A 13,807-nucleotide genomic window follows, 5' to 3' on the forward strand; every position below is an offset into this window, starting at 1 on the left:
CTCAATCTAAATGAAAGGATAAAGAAAACGCAGCATAGACGTACACTGGACTAAGATTTGGCCACGAGAAGGAAAGACGTTCTGATACATGCCAGAGATGGAGGAGCCACGAAACACCAGGTTAGGGGAAAAGCCAGTCACAAAAGAGCACATATGACATGATTCTATTTACCTGAAATGCCCAGCAGACAACTCTAGAGAGACAGACATCCGTCAGTAGTTGGTCAGGACAGGTGCTCTGAGGCTGACAGGTAAGGGGTACAGTTGTTTCTTATTGGGGAGATGAATAGGCTCTGAAATTGCTGTTGCACAACTCTGTGAACATACTACTGCAGACTAACAGAACTGACCCTTAGAACAAAAACCCAAACCTCTCTCTGGACTCCATACACCCCACCAAAAATATCCCCCATCGATTTCCTTCTGCCTCACAGCCTCCTCGTAGGTTTAAAGACTCTCTTGACAGGGCTGTTTGTTTTCATTATTTTCCCTTCCTTGTCACACCGTAACTCAGCTCTGTTTGCCTGAAGGAGTGAAGCCCACACCCTTCAATATTTACTGTGACTAAGCCATAAAAATAAGTGCAAGCAACTGAGTCAATTCTGACAGCCTAGACGGTGTGAGAAGATCAAGGAGGACAAGATATCTGTCCCTTTCTCAAGAGGGAAATATAAATGAACAGATAATAAACACATTAGTCTGAAGATTAGAATGAGCCAGAAAGATTCTGCTCCATATTGGGTCACCTCAAAGAGGCTCTCAGCAAGTGAGGCTTAAGATTTTTTTTAAAATAGGCTCCAAGCCCAGTGTGCAGACCAGTGCACCTTGAACTCTGAGACCCAGCCCTGTGCTGGAATCAAGAGTCAGGTGCTTAACTGACTGAGCCATCCACGTGCCCCAAGTCAAGATTTTTTTAATTTAAAGTCCAGTTAGTTAACCTACAGTGTACTATTAGTTTCAAGGTAGAGTTTAGTGACTCATCACTTACATATAACACCCAGTGCTCATCCCATCACCCAGTTACCCCAACCCCACCCCCCACTTCCCCTCCTGCAACCCTGTTTGTTCCCTATAGTTAAGAATCTTTATGGTTTCCCTGTTTTTATCTTATTTTAGATTTCCTTCCTTTCCCGTGTTCATCTGTTTTCTTATATTCCACATGAGTGAAATCATATCGTATTTGTTTTTCACTGCCTTATTTTGCTTAGCAAAATACACTCTAGTTCCACCCATATTACTGCAAATAGCAATATTTCATTCTTTTTGATGGCTGAGTAATATTCCATTGTCCACACACACACACACACACACACACACACACACACACACCTATTTTTAACTTCTTGAGGAAAGTCCACACTGTTTTCCAGAGTGGCTACACCCGTATGCATTCCCACCCACAGTGTAAGAGGGATCCCCTTTTTCTGCATCCTCCCCAGCATGTGCTGTTCCCTCATTTTAGCCATTCTGACCAGTGAGGGGTGGCATCTCCTTGTGGTTTTGATTTGTATTTCCCTGATGAGTGACAGTGAGCATTTTTTCATGCGTCTGTTGGCCATGTGCAGGTCTTCTTTGGAGAAATGTCTAATACCAAGAATCCAACCACACAAAGATACACTGGAAGGTGGGAAAAGCAAGAGGAATGGCATGAAGTCCAGCAACTGACCAGGGAAAGGGCGAGGCTAGATGAGGTCCCAGGGATAAGGAGAGGCTGGTGAGGGGCAGGCCTGTAGGGCTTTGTGTAAGGCAGGGAGAAAGGTTTCAATGTGCTGCTTCTCCATCTCCTAATACTCTGTGCACATCTGTCCTGTAACACTACTGTGTCCCCACCTCAAACTAGTGCCAGCCCTAAGGAAAAGGAAAGTTTCTATTCAGCTCTATCTAACCAGCGCCTAGCCAGGATCTGAAGGGACGTTTCCTGAATGAACAGGCCACATCATCATGTTGTGACAAGACAAAAATCCTAACTCTTGAGGAACGGGAAGGAAAAAAAAAAAAAAACCTTTTCTAAAGGCAGTGTAGAAAAAAAGGAAAATCAGGAAACTTGTCACTCAAATTCCTCAGACGAGCCTGGTTATTTCTACCAGACACAGTGATGTTTCCCAAGTATCCATCAGTTACAAAGAACATCTTCCAAACTTAATTAAACTCATCCCAGAATTTGAAACCTAAAACTGCAAGAAAAGAACAGCTTTAGCTTCTCTGATTACTGGTTCCCTAACTCAAGTCTATTCCCTACGTGTTGTAAGACACTGTGTGAGACGGTACCCACCCCCACGTCTTCGGTGTTTTATGGTCGTGGGCAACACAAGGAAGCGGAAAAACTACCAGGTTACAATTCTAGAGGACGAAATTGGATCAAGCATCACCTTTAAATAACCCAGGATAACCATGCTTTCCTTTCCAATGATTTACATTTACCTGCTTCATTATTCGCTTCTCGTCTGCAGGTTAGATTTTCTGTTTGCATGACACAGGGCTCCGCAACGGCTCTAAGACAGCACCCTTATCTAGAAAGACGCACCATGATTCTAAGTGGTTCAGACAGAGCTAACAGGTAACTGTCTCGGAGCATACGACCAAACAATGCTTCAGATAAATAAACACATTTCTTTGGAAGGGGAAAACATTTTTTTCAAGTGGCTTACTGTGGCCTTGAGGCTTCGGCCTGGTCCGTCTGCAGTTTTTCTCCTCCTTCCACTTCCATCGTACAGTAGACAATTCGATTGGGAGCAACGGACTTCAAACCTTGCACTTCCATTATGACAATCTAAAGATACAAAAAGAATTGAGATGATGCATCAGATTGGCCGTCTTTAACCATCTAGAAACATAGTGACACTGACTACAATTAGAATCACTAATGGGGTGCTCGTTTCGGCAGCACATATACTAAAATTGGAACGATACAGAGAAGATTAGCATGGCCCCTGCGCAAGGATGACATGTAAATTCGTGAAGCGTTCCATATTTAAAAAAGAAAAAAAAAGAATCACTAATGGGTAAAATTATCTGGTGACACCGATGATATCTTATCTTCCATAGGATCTACCTGCATTCACGTAGGCAGAGGAAATAGCACTTTGAGGAAGTATAGTATTGAAGGAATATCTCCTGCCAGCTTATGAAAGTAAGGCTGAAATCTCTAAATGTAAGCCCTACTGAATCGAGGTGTAAATGCAGATCCTTAAAGGTCAAGCAGAAGTAAAGTAGATTCACCCATGAAAATGGGGTGAATGTGCTAAAAGCAGTGCAGGTTGGTTTCACATTAAATGAAACACTATTTATGAATGGTGCACATCATCATCACAACTCGTGGTCAACAGTATGTGACATCATCAGAATTTTCTGCAGTTACTTACTTTAGATGACAATATTTATAAAATATTATAGAAAATGTGTATCTTATTATGAAATATGGAAAATAGGATTTGCCAATGAATATCTTACCACTAACTTGGCAAGGAAAAAAAAATGACATTTCCATCCACTAAAGGTACATGCTAACTCAGTGTAGTGCACCAAGAATGGGTAGAAAGACTGATATGGTTTCTATAAACTCCTGGAAAAATGGTAAACAAATATTTTTCAAGTGGGCTTTTCACATTCATATAAATAGCTATTGATTTTAAAATACTGTAACCTAATATTTTCATTGGGTGTACACATAAACAAGTTTTATTAAGTACTTTTTGTAATTTTTTTCCCAATCAAAACTTGCATCTTCATTCCTAAGTTCTTGAAACTCATGAAATATATTCAATGGCATTTTTATAACACGCTCATTCACGTCTTCACTGATCTCATGGTATACTTGCACAAACAAGGCTAACAGCATTCACGCTATGCAGCTACCAAAACAGCCATTAGAAATATCATCATATCATTATGTATTGATCACGTAATACATTATCAGAGTCACTACACTTTTCACTAAGTCGTGATATGAATCTTGAGGCCAAAGGTCTCAGAGAAGCCATCTCAAAACCACTCTGCCTTCCACTCTTCAGCACAACAGAAGGGCTATGCTCGTAAATACAAACGGCTATTTTTCCTTAAAAATGAGAAACTAATCACCAAAAAAAGAAATGCCAACCCCAGAACCATTTTCCTGCCTGAAGCAAGATTTCTGTCATTTTATTGCACTGAGATGCATACCAGGGTATGAGTTAAGAAAAGGACCTAACAGAAAAGAGAGTAAGAACAAATGGAGAACAGTAACACCTCTCCTCGCTGCTCTAATACACTCAAGGAAGTTAGAGAAAAGCACTTGGTTTTGTGGAGGGTAAGTAAAAGGAGATATATAGTCTTAATAAATCAACTTGTAAATAAATAAATAAATAAATAAATAAATAAATAAATAAATAAAACTTGTTAGTCATTTTGAAACTCATTAAATCCTTATACAAATAAAATGAAGCAAAAGCTGAGGCAAATGAAATACATCAACCATATCAATGAAAAATGGATTCCACATGGACTTACTTAGCAACATGACCCAAATTTTTCTTTTTAAAAATTTTATTTATTTATTCATGAGAGACACAGAGAGAGAGAGAGAGAGAGGCAGAGACCCAGGCAGAGGGAGAAGCAGGCTCCCTGCAGGGAGCCCGACGTGGGACTTGATCCCAGGACCCTGAGGTCACGACCTGAGCCAAAAGCAGATGCTCAACCACTGAGCCACCCAGGCGTCTGACCCAAATGACTTCTTTTATTTTTTTTATTTTTTTATTTGTTTATGATAGTCACAGAGAGAGAGAGAGAGGCAGAGACACAGGCAGAGGGAGAAGCAGGCTCCATGCACTGGGAGCCTGATGTGGGACTCGATCCCGGGTCTCCAGGATCGCGCCCTGGGCCAAAGGCAGGCGCCAAACCGCTGTGCCACCCAGGGATCCCCCCAAATGACTTCTTAATAAAATCTTTTAAGGTCACTTGAAACATACGAAGCAACAGAACTGTGTACACATAATAAATGTAGAGATCTTTTGGTTCCTATTTGGGAACATGTTACTTGCACTGCATCTCTTCCTATCGTGTGCTCAACAGTCAAAGTGCAAGGGAGAAGAAGGGAAGCATCTGCTTACCACTATTCCTGTCACCTCCACCACAAGCTACTGTAAACAGGACCTCCTGAAACACACAACTTGTGAAACAGTTTTCTGTTCCAAAAAACAATACTCCCATCTGTGCTGGGAATGTTTTATTCTGCAGAACTGCCACTTTCAAAGGAAGTTAACTTCTGTTCTGAATCCATACATATAAATAAAACAACAAAATTCTACAGATCTGATTTCCAAAAGGAATTTTTAAAAAATGCAGCTAGTCTCAATCATTAATGACAAAGACAGCCCAGAATTCCATGGACCATCAGCTGACCTAATTTAGGCAATGGCTTCGACCAATTCCCCCACAAAACTTGATTATGGAACCATGGAAAATAAAACCAGTCTGAATTCCATCTTGTCTTCCCCAATCTCTCTGTGACGGATATAATAAAGACAAAATATACAGAGTTATTATAGAAGCAGAAAGAAGGGAGGCGTGTACAAAATACAAATCTTGGTAGCATACTTCTGCACGCAGCATCATCCTGAGTTACACAGCGCTCGGCCACCTGCAGGTTTGAGAAAACGAAGCTAGGCGGTATTTGGAGACCTCGTACTGCCAGACAAAGAAGTTGTCTGCCAGCCTAATGCCAATGAAAACTGAAAATCAACTACACTCGTGCCAGTGACACTACTTCTCCTACAACATGCACACTCAGCTTCATAGATTAACAGCCGTCGTCCTCCTCTCTTGAATACTTAATGTACCGTTGGATGGCTTACGGTTCTGTGGGTTAGCTTCCCTCTTGCCTTACTATTCCCTCTGAAGGCTTCCTGAATAGAGAGACCTAAAAGTAATTGCTGCCTTTTTCTTTTTTGTAACTGCTGCTTTTTGGATATCAAAGTTCCCAGTTCAATCAATATTTATCAAGTCAACTATGCCAGGCAGTGTTTTAGGCTCTTGTGATACCTCAGTAAACAAGACGAGACCTTAACTTCCTGTAGCTTACATGTTAATAGAATGCACCAGGTAGTGAACAATAAACATAACAACTGAATTATGTGTTAAGTGGTAAAGAGCTGTGGCAAAAATTCAGCCAGACAAGAGAACAAACGGTACAGAGAGAGGAGAGAGCAGTCCGTGGCAGTCATAAAGAGGTGATAAAGTTCAGCAGTTTTTCAGATCTGCACGTACTCCTTAGACATCACTTCTTAAGAAACTTTACCCATTGGATGCAGTCTAAGCCTGGCTGATGAAACGTGAGACCCTAAAACTGGATTAACTGCTTGCCTTCAGAACTTTCTGAGGTTGAGGAGCAAGGCTCGGATAACTGGCCAGGGGTAATTACTGGGTTTAACGGGGTGGAGATCGGAGGCCCTGGGGATGGCGGGGCCCTAATCTATCCTCCCCCGTGTCCACAGGTGAACACTGTGTAGGCTGCACCAGGTATGACTTCATTTTGCTGTTGGACACACACTCCTATTCATAATCCTGGGGTACATCGTGGAAAACATCTCTGAGATGCTGTGCAAGGAAAATATCTGCCTTATATAGACAGGGCAACAGAGGACCATCAAAACAGGGTTATAAACAGGCAGCTCCTCAGGCCATGCAAAATGGAGGTTTAATTCCTATTCTCCCCTTAACATGATTTTATTGTTAACTGAGCAGCCCTGTTTAATATACTGGCAATAAAGTATGGAATAATTCACAGTTTTACAAGCATGATTTTATTTTCAAAAGGGAAGGGAGTTCATAAAAGCCAGCTATTTACAACTTTTGTTTAAGAATTTTTAAATAGAGAAAAGAGAAGGTGTTCTGAATGATTTCCAGTTCTGCATGATAGGTTTACACATGATAAAAAAATAATCTGCATTACAAATTACACTATAATCAAGTAACTGATTATATTTTGTACAAAGCCTTAAGAGGAAAAGAAAAGCAATGTGGCACTTTATATCTTGGTGAGTAGGAAAACAGACAGGAAAGAGAAGACAATTGTACAGGTAAGATACTGTGTAGTTTCCCATTAAATATCTCCTTAAGGTATTGAAGAGATTGAGGAGAAACCCAGTAATGGTAAAATCAGTAGGAAACCCCAGAAAAGAGTCTTGAGTCAGATGAAAACCTATTTCCAACTCTCAAAGTAAATTTAATCTATTAAACTACAAAGAAATCATTAGCCTGGCAGTTAAGAAAGAGAAGGCAGCTGGCTTATCCTTAGGTCTGAATTTATCTTTGAGTTGAGTAAGCTCAGGAAAGAAGCAAAGCACACATTTGCTTTTTCTGCCACAAACTAATAAGCAAGCCAAGAGTAACAAGTATCAACAAAGAAATTTAAGATGGTACCTCCTGAGACTCCATGTACTTTCCTCGGTCCACCTACAAATTTAAATAGCAGTAGTGGGTTCCAGCAAAGGAAGATTTAACAATGCAAGGAAGGAATTGCAAGCTTTAGGTTTTGAGAGTGCTGTAAATTTAAGCTTGATGTGGCAAGTATGTGTTGTGCTATGTATAAAGGCATAACCACATACAGGGATCAGCCCAAACACAAACATTAGCAACGAGAAAACAGTGCCATGGAAAACCTCAACGGGGGCTGTGGTACGAGTCTGCATCAACATCTGCTTCCCAGTGAATGACCTGCATACGAAGGATAAAACTCTGCCGTCTTCGGGATCACAATTCTAAACGCCTGACATTGGTTCCTGTTCTTCATAGTAGGTACTGTAGCTATCAGGAGACTGAACATCCTGGAAAGGAAGAACTGTCCTATCATCTATCTGCACCCAATATCGTGTTGCAAAGCTAGCCGGTGTGATTCGATTCTAGAAAAACACCATAGGTGAGGCAGATTGAAAACAAAGCAAACCAAAAGCCTGAAAGCAATTCCCAAATCACAGAGCATTCAATTATGTGTCTAACTCCTGGCTCCACCCGATGTGCTCTGGTGCTTACTTTATCCATGAACTTACATCAGCCCAGTGGGCATAAAGACAACTTGTCTCAAAACTTATTTTTTAATCCTAGAACTGCTATTATGTTTAAAGCACAATTTGCATTGATTTGCATTCACAACCTGATTGTCTAGCAAATGAAGAATAATATGACTCCTTCAAAATAGATCACACTGCTTTTAAATTCAAAACGTTACCACGAAGGTCAGCACAGCTTACTTTGCAGTCCCGTTTATGCTGTCAGAGGCGTGGGGTGAAGTCACTTACCTCTAAGGTGAATGACAGCACCACGTCCGACTTCGACAGCTGAATCTCATTCTCATCGCCTATGTCCAAAAATGCAGAATTCTGTGAACGCTTTAACTTTTGTAATTTAAATTCTGGACCACCTTTTGAAACTGGAAGACTTTCCAAGTTGGCCATTAGCAGATTCACCGAAGACCGCAACTCTTCTATATACATACTCTCCATTTCTTTTGCTATAAACTTGGGGAAGTTTCTTTCCTTGAAAACAAATTTTAAAATAACAATGTTACAAAAGTCATATTTCAATTCTATCATAGAAGGTTATACAATGTGTAAGTCTGCTGTCTTAGAAATTGTGATGCTCAATATAAATGTGTCTACCCAATACTTGAGTCTCCAAGCTTTAAAGTCATCAGGCTTCGGTAATTTTGATTATTTCTAAGAGTACCTTATATCTTTTTCAAAATAATTATGGTACAAATTGAGTAACATTTTCACATTAACTTTATTTTTGATAATGTACTTGTTAAGGAAAAACTGAAAACCTACATGGAAGAAAATTCGGGGTCTAGATACATCTTAATTAGCCACTGTTAACTTTGAAATGCTTGGGGTAAACTGGTCGGTAAGAAAAATGTTCAGCATACACTGTGGTACCTATTAGGAAACAAACATTTTATTCATCTTTCTTACCTCAGATATGTATTGTTAAGAGAATATCCCTTTTTATAAGCATTCAAATTAAAAACCACATAATAGCCATATAATGATATTTCTAAAATTTATTTTCACATCACACAAATATGACCAGACCCCTTATGACTATAAAATCAGTTTTCTAGTAAAGATTTAGAAAACTTTAAATTTAATACAAAAGGCCAATTTATGAATAAAGTTGCACATAAAGAATAACTAGAAATTTAGATGACTAATTTCCTTTTTGCGTTAAGTGAGCACTGCCATTTGATCCTTAGATCTCTGCAATCAGATGTCAGCTTCTTTCACTCAATGAAAAGGACATTCCAAATACTTGTATTTTAAAAGATCGGCATATATGGCCAAACTGCCCTTCGAGAAGAGGACACCCATTTATATTCCTACAAACAGCAAAAGGAGGCTTCCTCTCACTATTGGCTCCTTCTTAATCTTTGACAACCTGGCCTCAGCTCTTCCCTTAAAAACAGGTGACAGCTCTACGAAGTACGACGTGACGTGGCGACAACCGTACAAGGCTGGCTGGGAATGCGAGCAGCCACCTTTCCGCCGGTGGCGGTGGCGTACTGCTCTAGAAAGCTCTGTGCCTTTCCAGCTCCCTGGACGTCATCCGAAGCGTAGCCTGAGGGATCCCCATCCTGGGACCAGAACCCATCCGTGCTGCTCTCGTCAGCCTGCACCCAGCCTGACTCGCTTGCACCATTTGCCCAGGGGATGGAGAGCAACATCTGGCACCGCTTCGCAGATCACTCCCAGAGCCTCAGGCCACCTGTTTTTCCTCTTCACCCAAACATAACTGTCATCTATTTCTTTTAACGTAATTTGCATATAATCAATATTAAAATTGCATATTTATTGTCACACAGTAATTAAGTAACCACATTCATATTTTTTTTAGCATTTTATTATTTATTCATAAGAGACACAGAGAGAGGCAGAGACACAGGCAGAGGGAGAAGCAGGCTCCCTGCAGGGAGCCCGATGCAGGACTCGATCCCAGGACCCCGGGGTCATGCCCTGGGCATACTTAACTTTCTTAAGGAAGATTCTTAAGTATCCTTTTAACATTCTTGTATAGTTTGAAGCAACATTCTAGAAGAGTGAGGAAATATATTCAACTATTCAGTTACAGAATACCTCGACTATGAGGGAATGTTCTGGAATGGTTTCTCAGTACAGAGAAAAGGAGGGAAAAAAAACAAGCAGAATAAGCCGTAAAAAGATTTTTAGGGATCCCTGGGGGGCTCAGCGGTTGAGCACCTGCCTTTGGCTCAGGGCGTGATCCCAGGGTCCCGGGATCAAGTCCTGCATCAGCTCCCTGCACGGAGCCTATTTCTCCCTCTGCCTGTGTCTCTCTCCCTGTCTCTCTCTCTCTGTGTGCGTCTCTCATGAATAAATAAATAAAATCTTAAAAAAAAAAAAGATTTTTCTATGTATGCACTGACTTTAAAAGCTGTTATGAGAAGTATCCAAAACTCAGAAATAAGGCAAACAGGTGAAGGCCGGGTCCTTTCTATGCCCTACAGGGGCAAAGGGCATCCAAAGGTCATCTGAGGAAATACACTTAGTAACTTACTATTTATTGGTTTAAGGTCCAAGACGGTGAGCTTATGCATTACCTTACAGAATTTTGTCTGGAAGAGATTCATGTGTGCCTGAGTTTAAAACCTTGTTGGAAATTGACCACTTTTATTTTTATTTTATTTTTTATTCTTTAAAAGATTTTATTTATTCATTCATGAGAGACAGAGAGAGAGAGAGAGGCAGAGACATAGGCAGAGGGAGAAGCAGGCTCCATGCAGGAGCCCAACGTGGGACACGATCCCGGGTCTCCAGGATCAGGCCCTGGGCTGAAGGCGGTGCTAAACTGCTGAGCCACCTGGGCTGCCCAAGAAATTGACCACTTTTAGATCTCATCCATGAATCTTATTTTAACTTTGCCTAAAAACATCACTTTTGATATATACTCCTTGCATTAGTTTTAACATGTAACTGGTTTGCTCATTCATTATGCACTGAATGAAATTACTGTGTGTTCATTTCGTATTTGCAGGATTCATAATTTTCCCTTTTAAAAAATTTTACTTTAGCAAAGCAAAAGAAAATCATGTTTGAAACTCTGGATGGCCAATTTTCTTTTTCTCAAATTTTTAAGGTGTCATCTTATGGAAAACTTAGCATTAGCAAAAACCCAATTTTTATTAGCTTTTAGTTAAAAACACATCATTCACTATCATTTTTCAAGGAGGAGACAGTCACCAAAATTGACTGTCTTATCAACATTTTCCAACTTTTCAAGAAATACACTCTCCTTGATTTTTTTTTCTCTTTGGGGGAAAAGAGAGATAACTCTGTTTTAAAGCTCTGAGGTTTATTAATAGTATTTTATCAACTTTATTTAGCCGGCTTATGTCGTTTCTCTCTTGGAAACAAAAATCAACTGTACTTCAGGCAACCATACATGTTGAATTTAATCTTTTAAATTAGAACAGAATCAGAAGTGGGTTATTCTCTAGTTTAACTGTGAGTCTTTCTTATACACCAGGGTTTAAATGTTCTAATTTACTCGCTCATTAGAGGCCCTAAGACATCATACACATGAAAATGTTTGCTCTACAAAAAAATTCTCAGTATTCAAATCTAGTCCCTTTTTAAGTGCTCCTAATATTCCAGTAGATGAAGCCTGGGCCAGATTGGTAGGTGGAGGATGGGGACAGCTGTCAGATTCTAGAAATACTTTGAAGGCAGATGCAAATGGATCTCCTAATAAATTTATCATGAGGCACGAGAAAAAGAAGGAGTCAGAGATGATTCAAGTTTCTTCTGGTGTAACGTTCAAGACAGTGCCGCCAGGAACTGGCCTACCCTGAGCACTTACCTGGCCGTGCTGAGCACCCTCCCCTTCTCCTACACTCCCGGTTCACCTTGCCTTTATTCTCCCAATAGCAAATGATCTCCTCCATAACTCAGTTACACGAACACTTACTGCTTATCGTGGGGCTCTTCAAATGCAAGCTGCACCAGGGCATGGCAGGAGTATGTTTGTCAGGCTTTAGCCCAAGACAACTACACGTTTGTCTGGATGAATCCCAGGTGCCTACCACGTTACGTTGCCTGGTTATTTTAGGAGGCCTTCAATAAGCACTTACCTCATGAATTTATGGATAGAAAAATTCAGGCTTCAGAAAGTTAAATAAACTTGCCTAATGCTCTATATCTAGGAAACAGCAGTCATGGATTTGCCTACAGGTTTTTCCGGCCCAGTCCACATTTTTCCTGCTACTTTCTAATAATTATGGCATGGCAAAAGCATTAAAGCCAGTATTTCTATCCTTTGAAATAGATTTCTGCCCTGGGGTTTTGTTGTTGTTATATCGTGCTGTGAAGTATGGTAGGAGGGGTTACCGATCACCAATGATTGTTAATGGACCATACTTCTGGATTTATCAGACTGAAGGCTCTGGAGTCAAAGACCAGGGTTTGAGGCCAGCCTCCACGATATTATTAGTTCCGTAATCTTCAAGTCAGTAATCTTCCCTAAATCTCAGTCTCCTCATCTATACAATGAACTCATTGTTCTCATCTCCACTTCTGGGTTCGTAAGATCATTGTAGAAATACAATGCAACAAGGTCAGTAAATTCCAATTAGCTTTATGAATATTTTATGACGGTGGCTTACAATTGGTGAAATTGAATCAGAAAGCAATTAAACATTAACTAAAGGCATCTTATTTTTGGTGGCTTTTTCTCCTTCCAATTCCATTGGCTTCACTGCTCTCTCTACACTTTTTTAAACGTATCAATGTCTGTAATGAAACCAGTGGGTGCTATCTCTGTGGGTGCTCACTGACCCTCTCCCTTTAAGCCCCGAGGTTATAAACCCACATTCTCCTCCCAAGCATAAACATGAGATACACAAGGCTCTCCCTCCTGTTTCATACCCCTCTAGAAATTGATCTACACTTCATTCTAAAGCATCACATCTCCAGCCAGGCCCCTAGAGAAGCAAATCCAACTCATGACCATATGCACAGGCTCAGTGTACCCATATCTACATACACCGAGGCAATCTACAAATGTGGATCACAGGTCCAGAGTCCTGCCCTGCAGAGTCTGGAACACCCCAGTTTCAGGTCTTCAAGAAAAGCTAATGGCTTTCCAGCCAGTTTTCCAATTCAGCTAAAGGTTTTGGGGGTTTTTCTCTCTAAAGCTTCCAAATAGCCTTCACCTTCTTGATTTCCATCCTATGAACTAGACATTTGAGTCTTCAAAATGATGTATTACCTCTCCAGATATCCCGAGGATAGTAACGAGGCATGTTGCCCTTTTAACCACTGTCCTTTGTATGAATGCACCTCTTTAGCCCCTATTTACAGCATCCTATGTTTTCAAACATGTGGAGACTCCCTGTAGTCTGTCTCTGGCTTGGTTCTTACAACTTACTGTCACTTCTGCTACCCAAATTGTCTTAATTTTCTCAACTTCCCTGTTTATCTCCAACTTCTCAACAATTTCCCTACTTTTTAATAGACTTTTAGATAACACAGAATTAGCATTCTTAACTCTTACACATTATTCATAAATGTACTTTTCTTTGCAAAAACAAAAACATTTCACTTGTTAAAATCAGCATGGGATGTATCTTCTTCTCAAGTGCTGGAAAAGTCCACTATCTTGATTTGGGAGGTGGTTAACACGGATCATGTACACATTCACTCACTGAGCTGTAAACTAAATATCTGTAGGTTTTACTGAGCACATTATACCTAAATCTTAAAGAAATGAAGAAAACTCAATAGGGAGGATTCTTTGAAAAGATGGAGGATGCTAAAGGAAGAGTTTA

The 13,807-nt window shown here is 40.3% G+C and overlaps 1 protein-coding gene and 1 non-coding gene across 13 annotated transcripts in view; one reads left to right on the plus strand and one right to left on the minus strand.

The window, feature by feature from the left end:
- The window catches only part of CADPS2 (calcium dependent secretion activator 2), a 449,851-nt gene that overhangs the window by 256,753 nt on the left and 179,291 nt on the right, over window positions 1–13,807 (minus strand). For all 12 annotated transcript variants that reach the window (XM_072764916.1, XM_072764924.1, XM_072764914.1 and 9 more), the window contains exons 5-6: window positions 8,271–8,507; window positions 2,649–2,770 (exon numbers count right to left, since the gene is read on the minus strand). In XM_072764916.1, the coding sequence (XP_072621017.1) occupies window positions 2,649–2,770; window positions 8,271–8,507 (359 nt within the window). The remainder of the gene's footprint in view (window positions 1–2,648; window positions 2,771–8,270; window positions 8,508–13,807) is intronic.
- Window positions 2,869–2,975, plus strand: LOC112910615 (U6 spliceosomal RNA). The gene has a single exon (XR_003233280.2). It is a non-coding gene; the product is annotated as a U6 spliceosomal RNA (small nuclear RNA).

Source organism: Vulpes vulpes, chromosome 7 (genome assembly GCF_048418805.1).
Source record: "Vulpes vulpes isolate BD-2025 chromosome 7, VulVul3, whole genome shotgun sequence".
NCBI lineage: Eukaryota > Metazoa > Chordata > Mammalia > Carnivora > Canidae > Vulpes > Vulpes vulpes.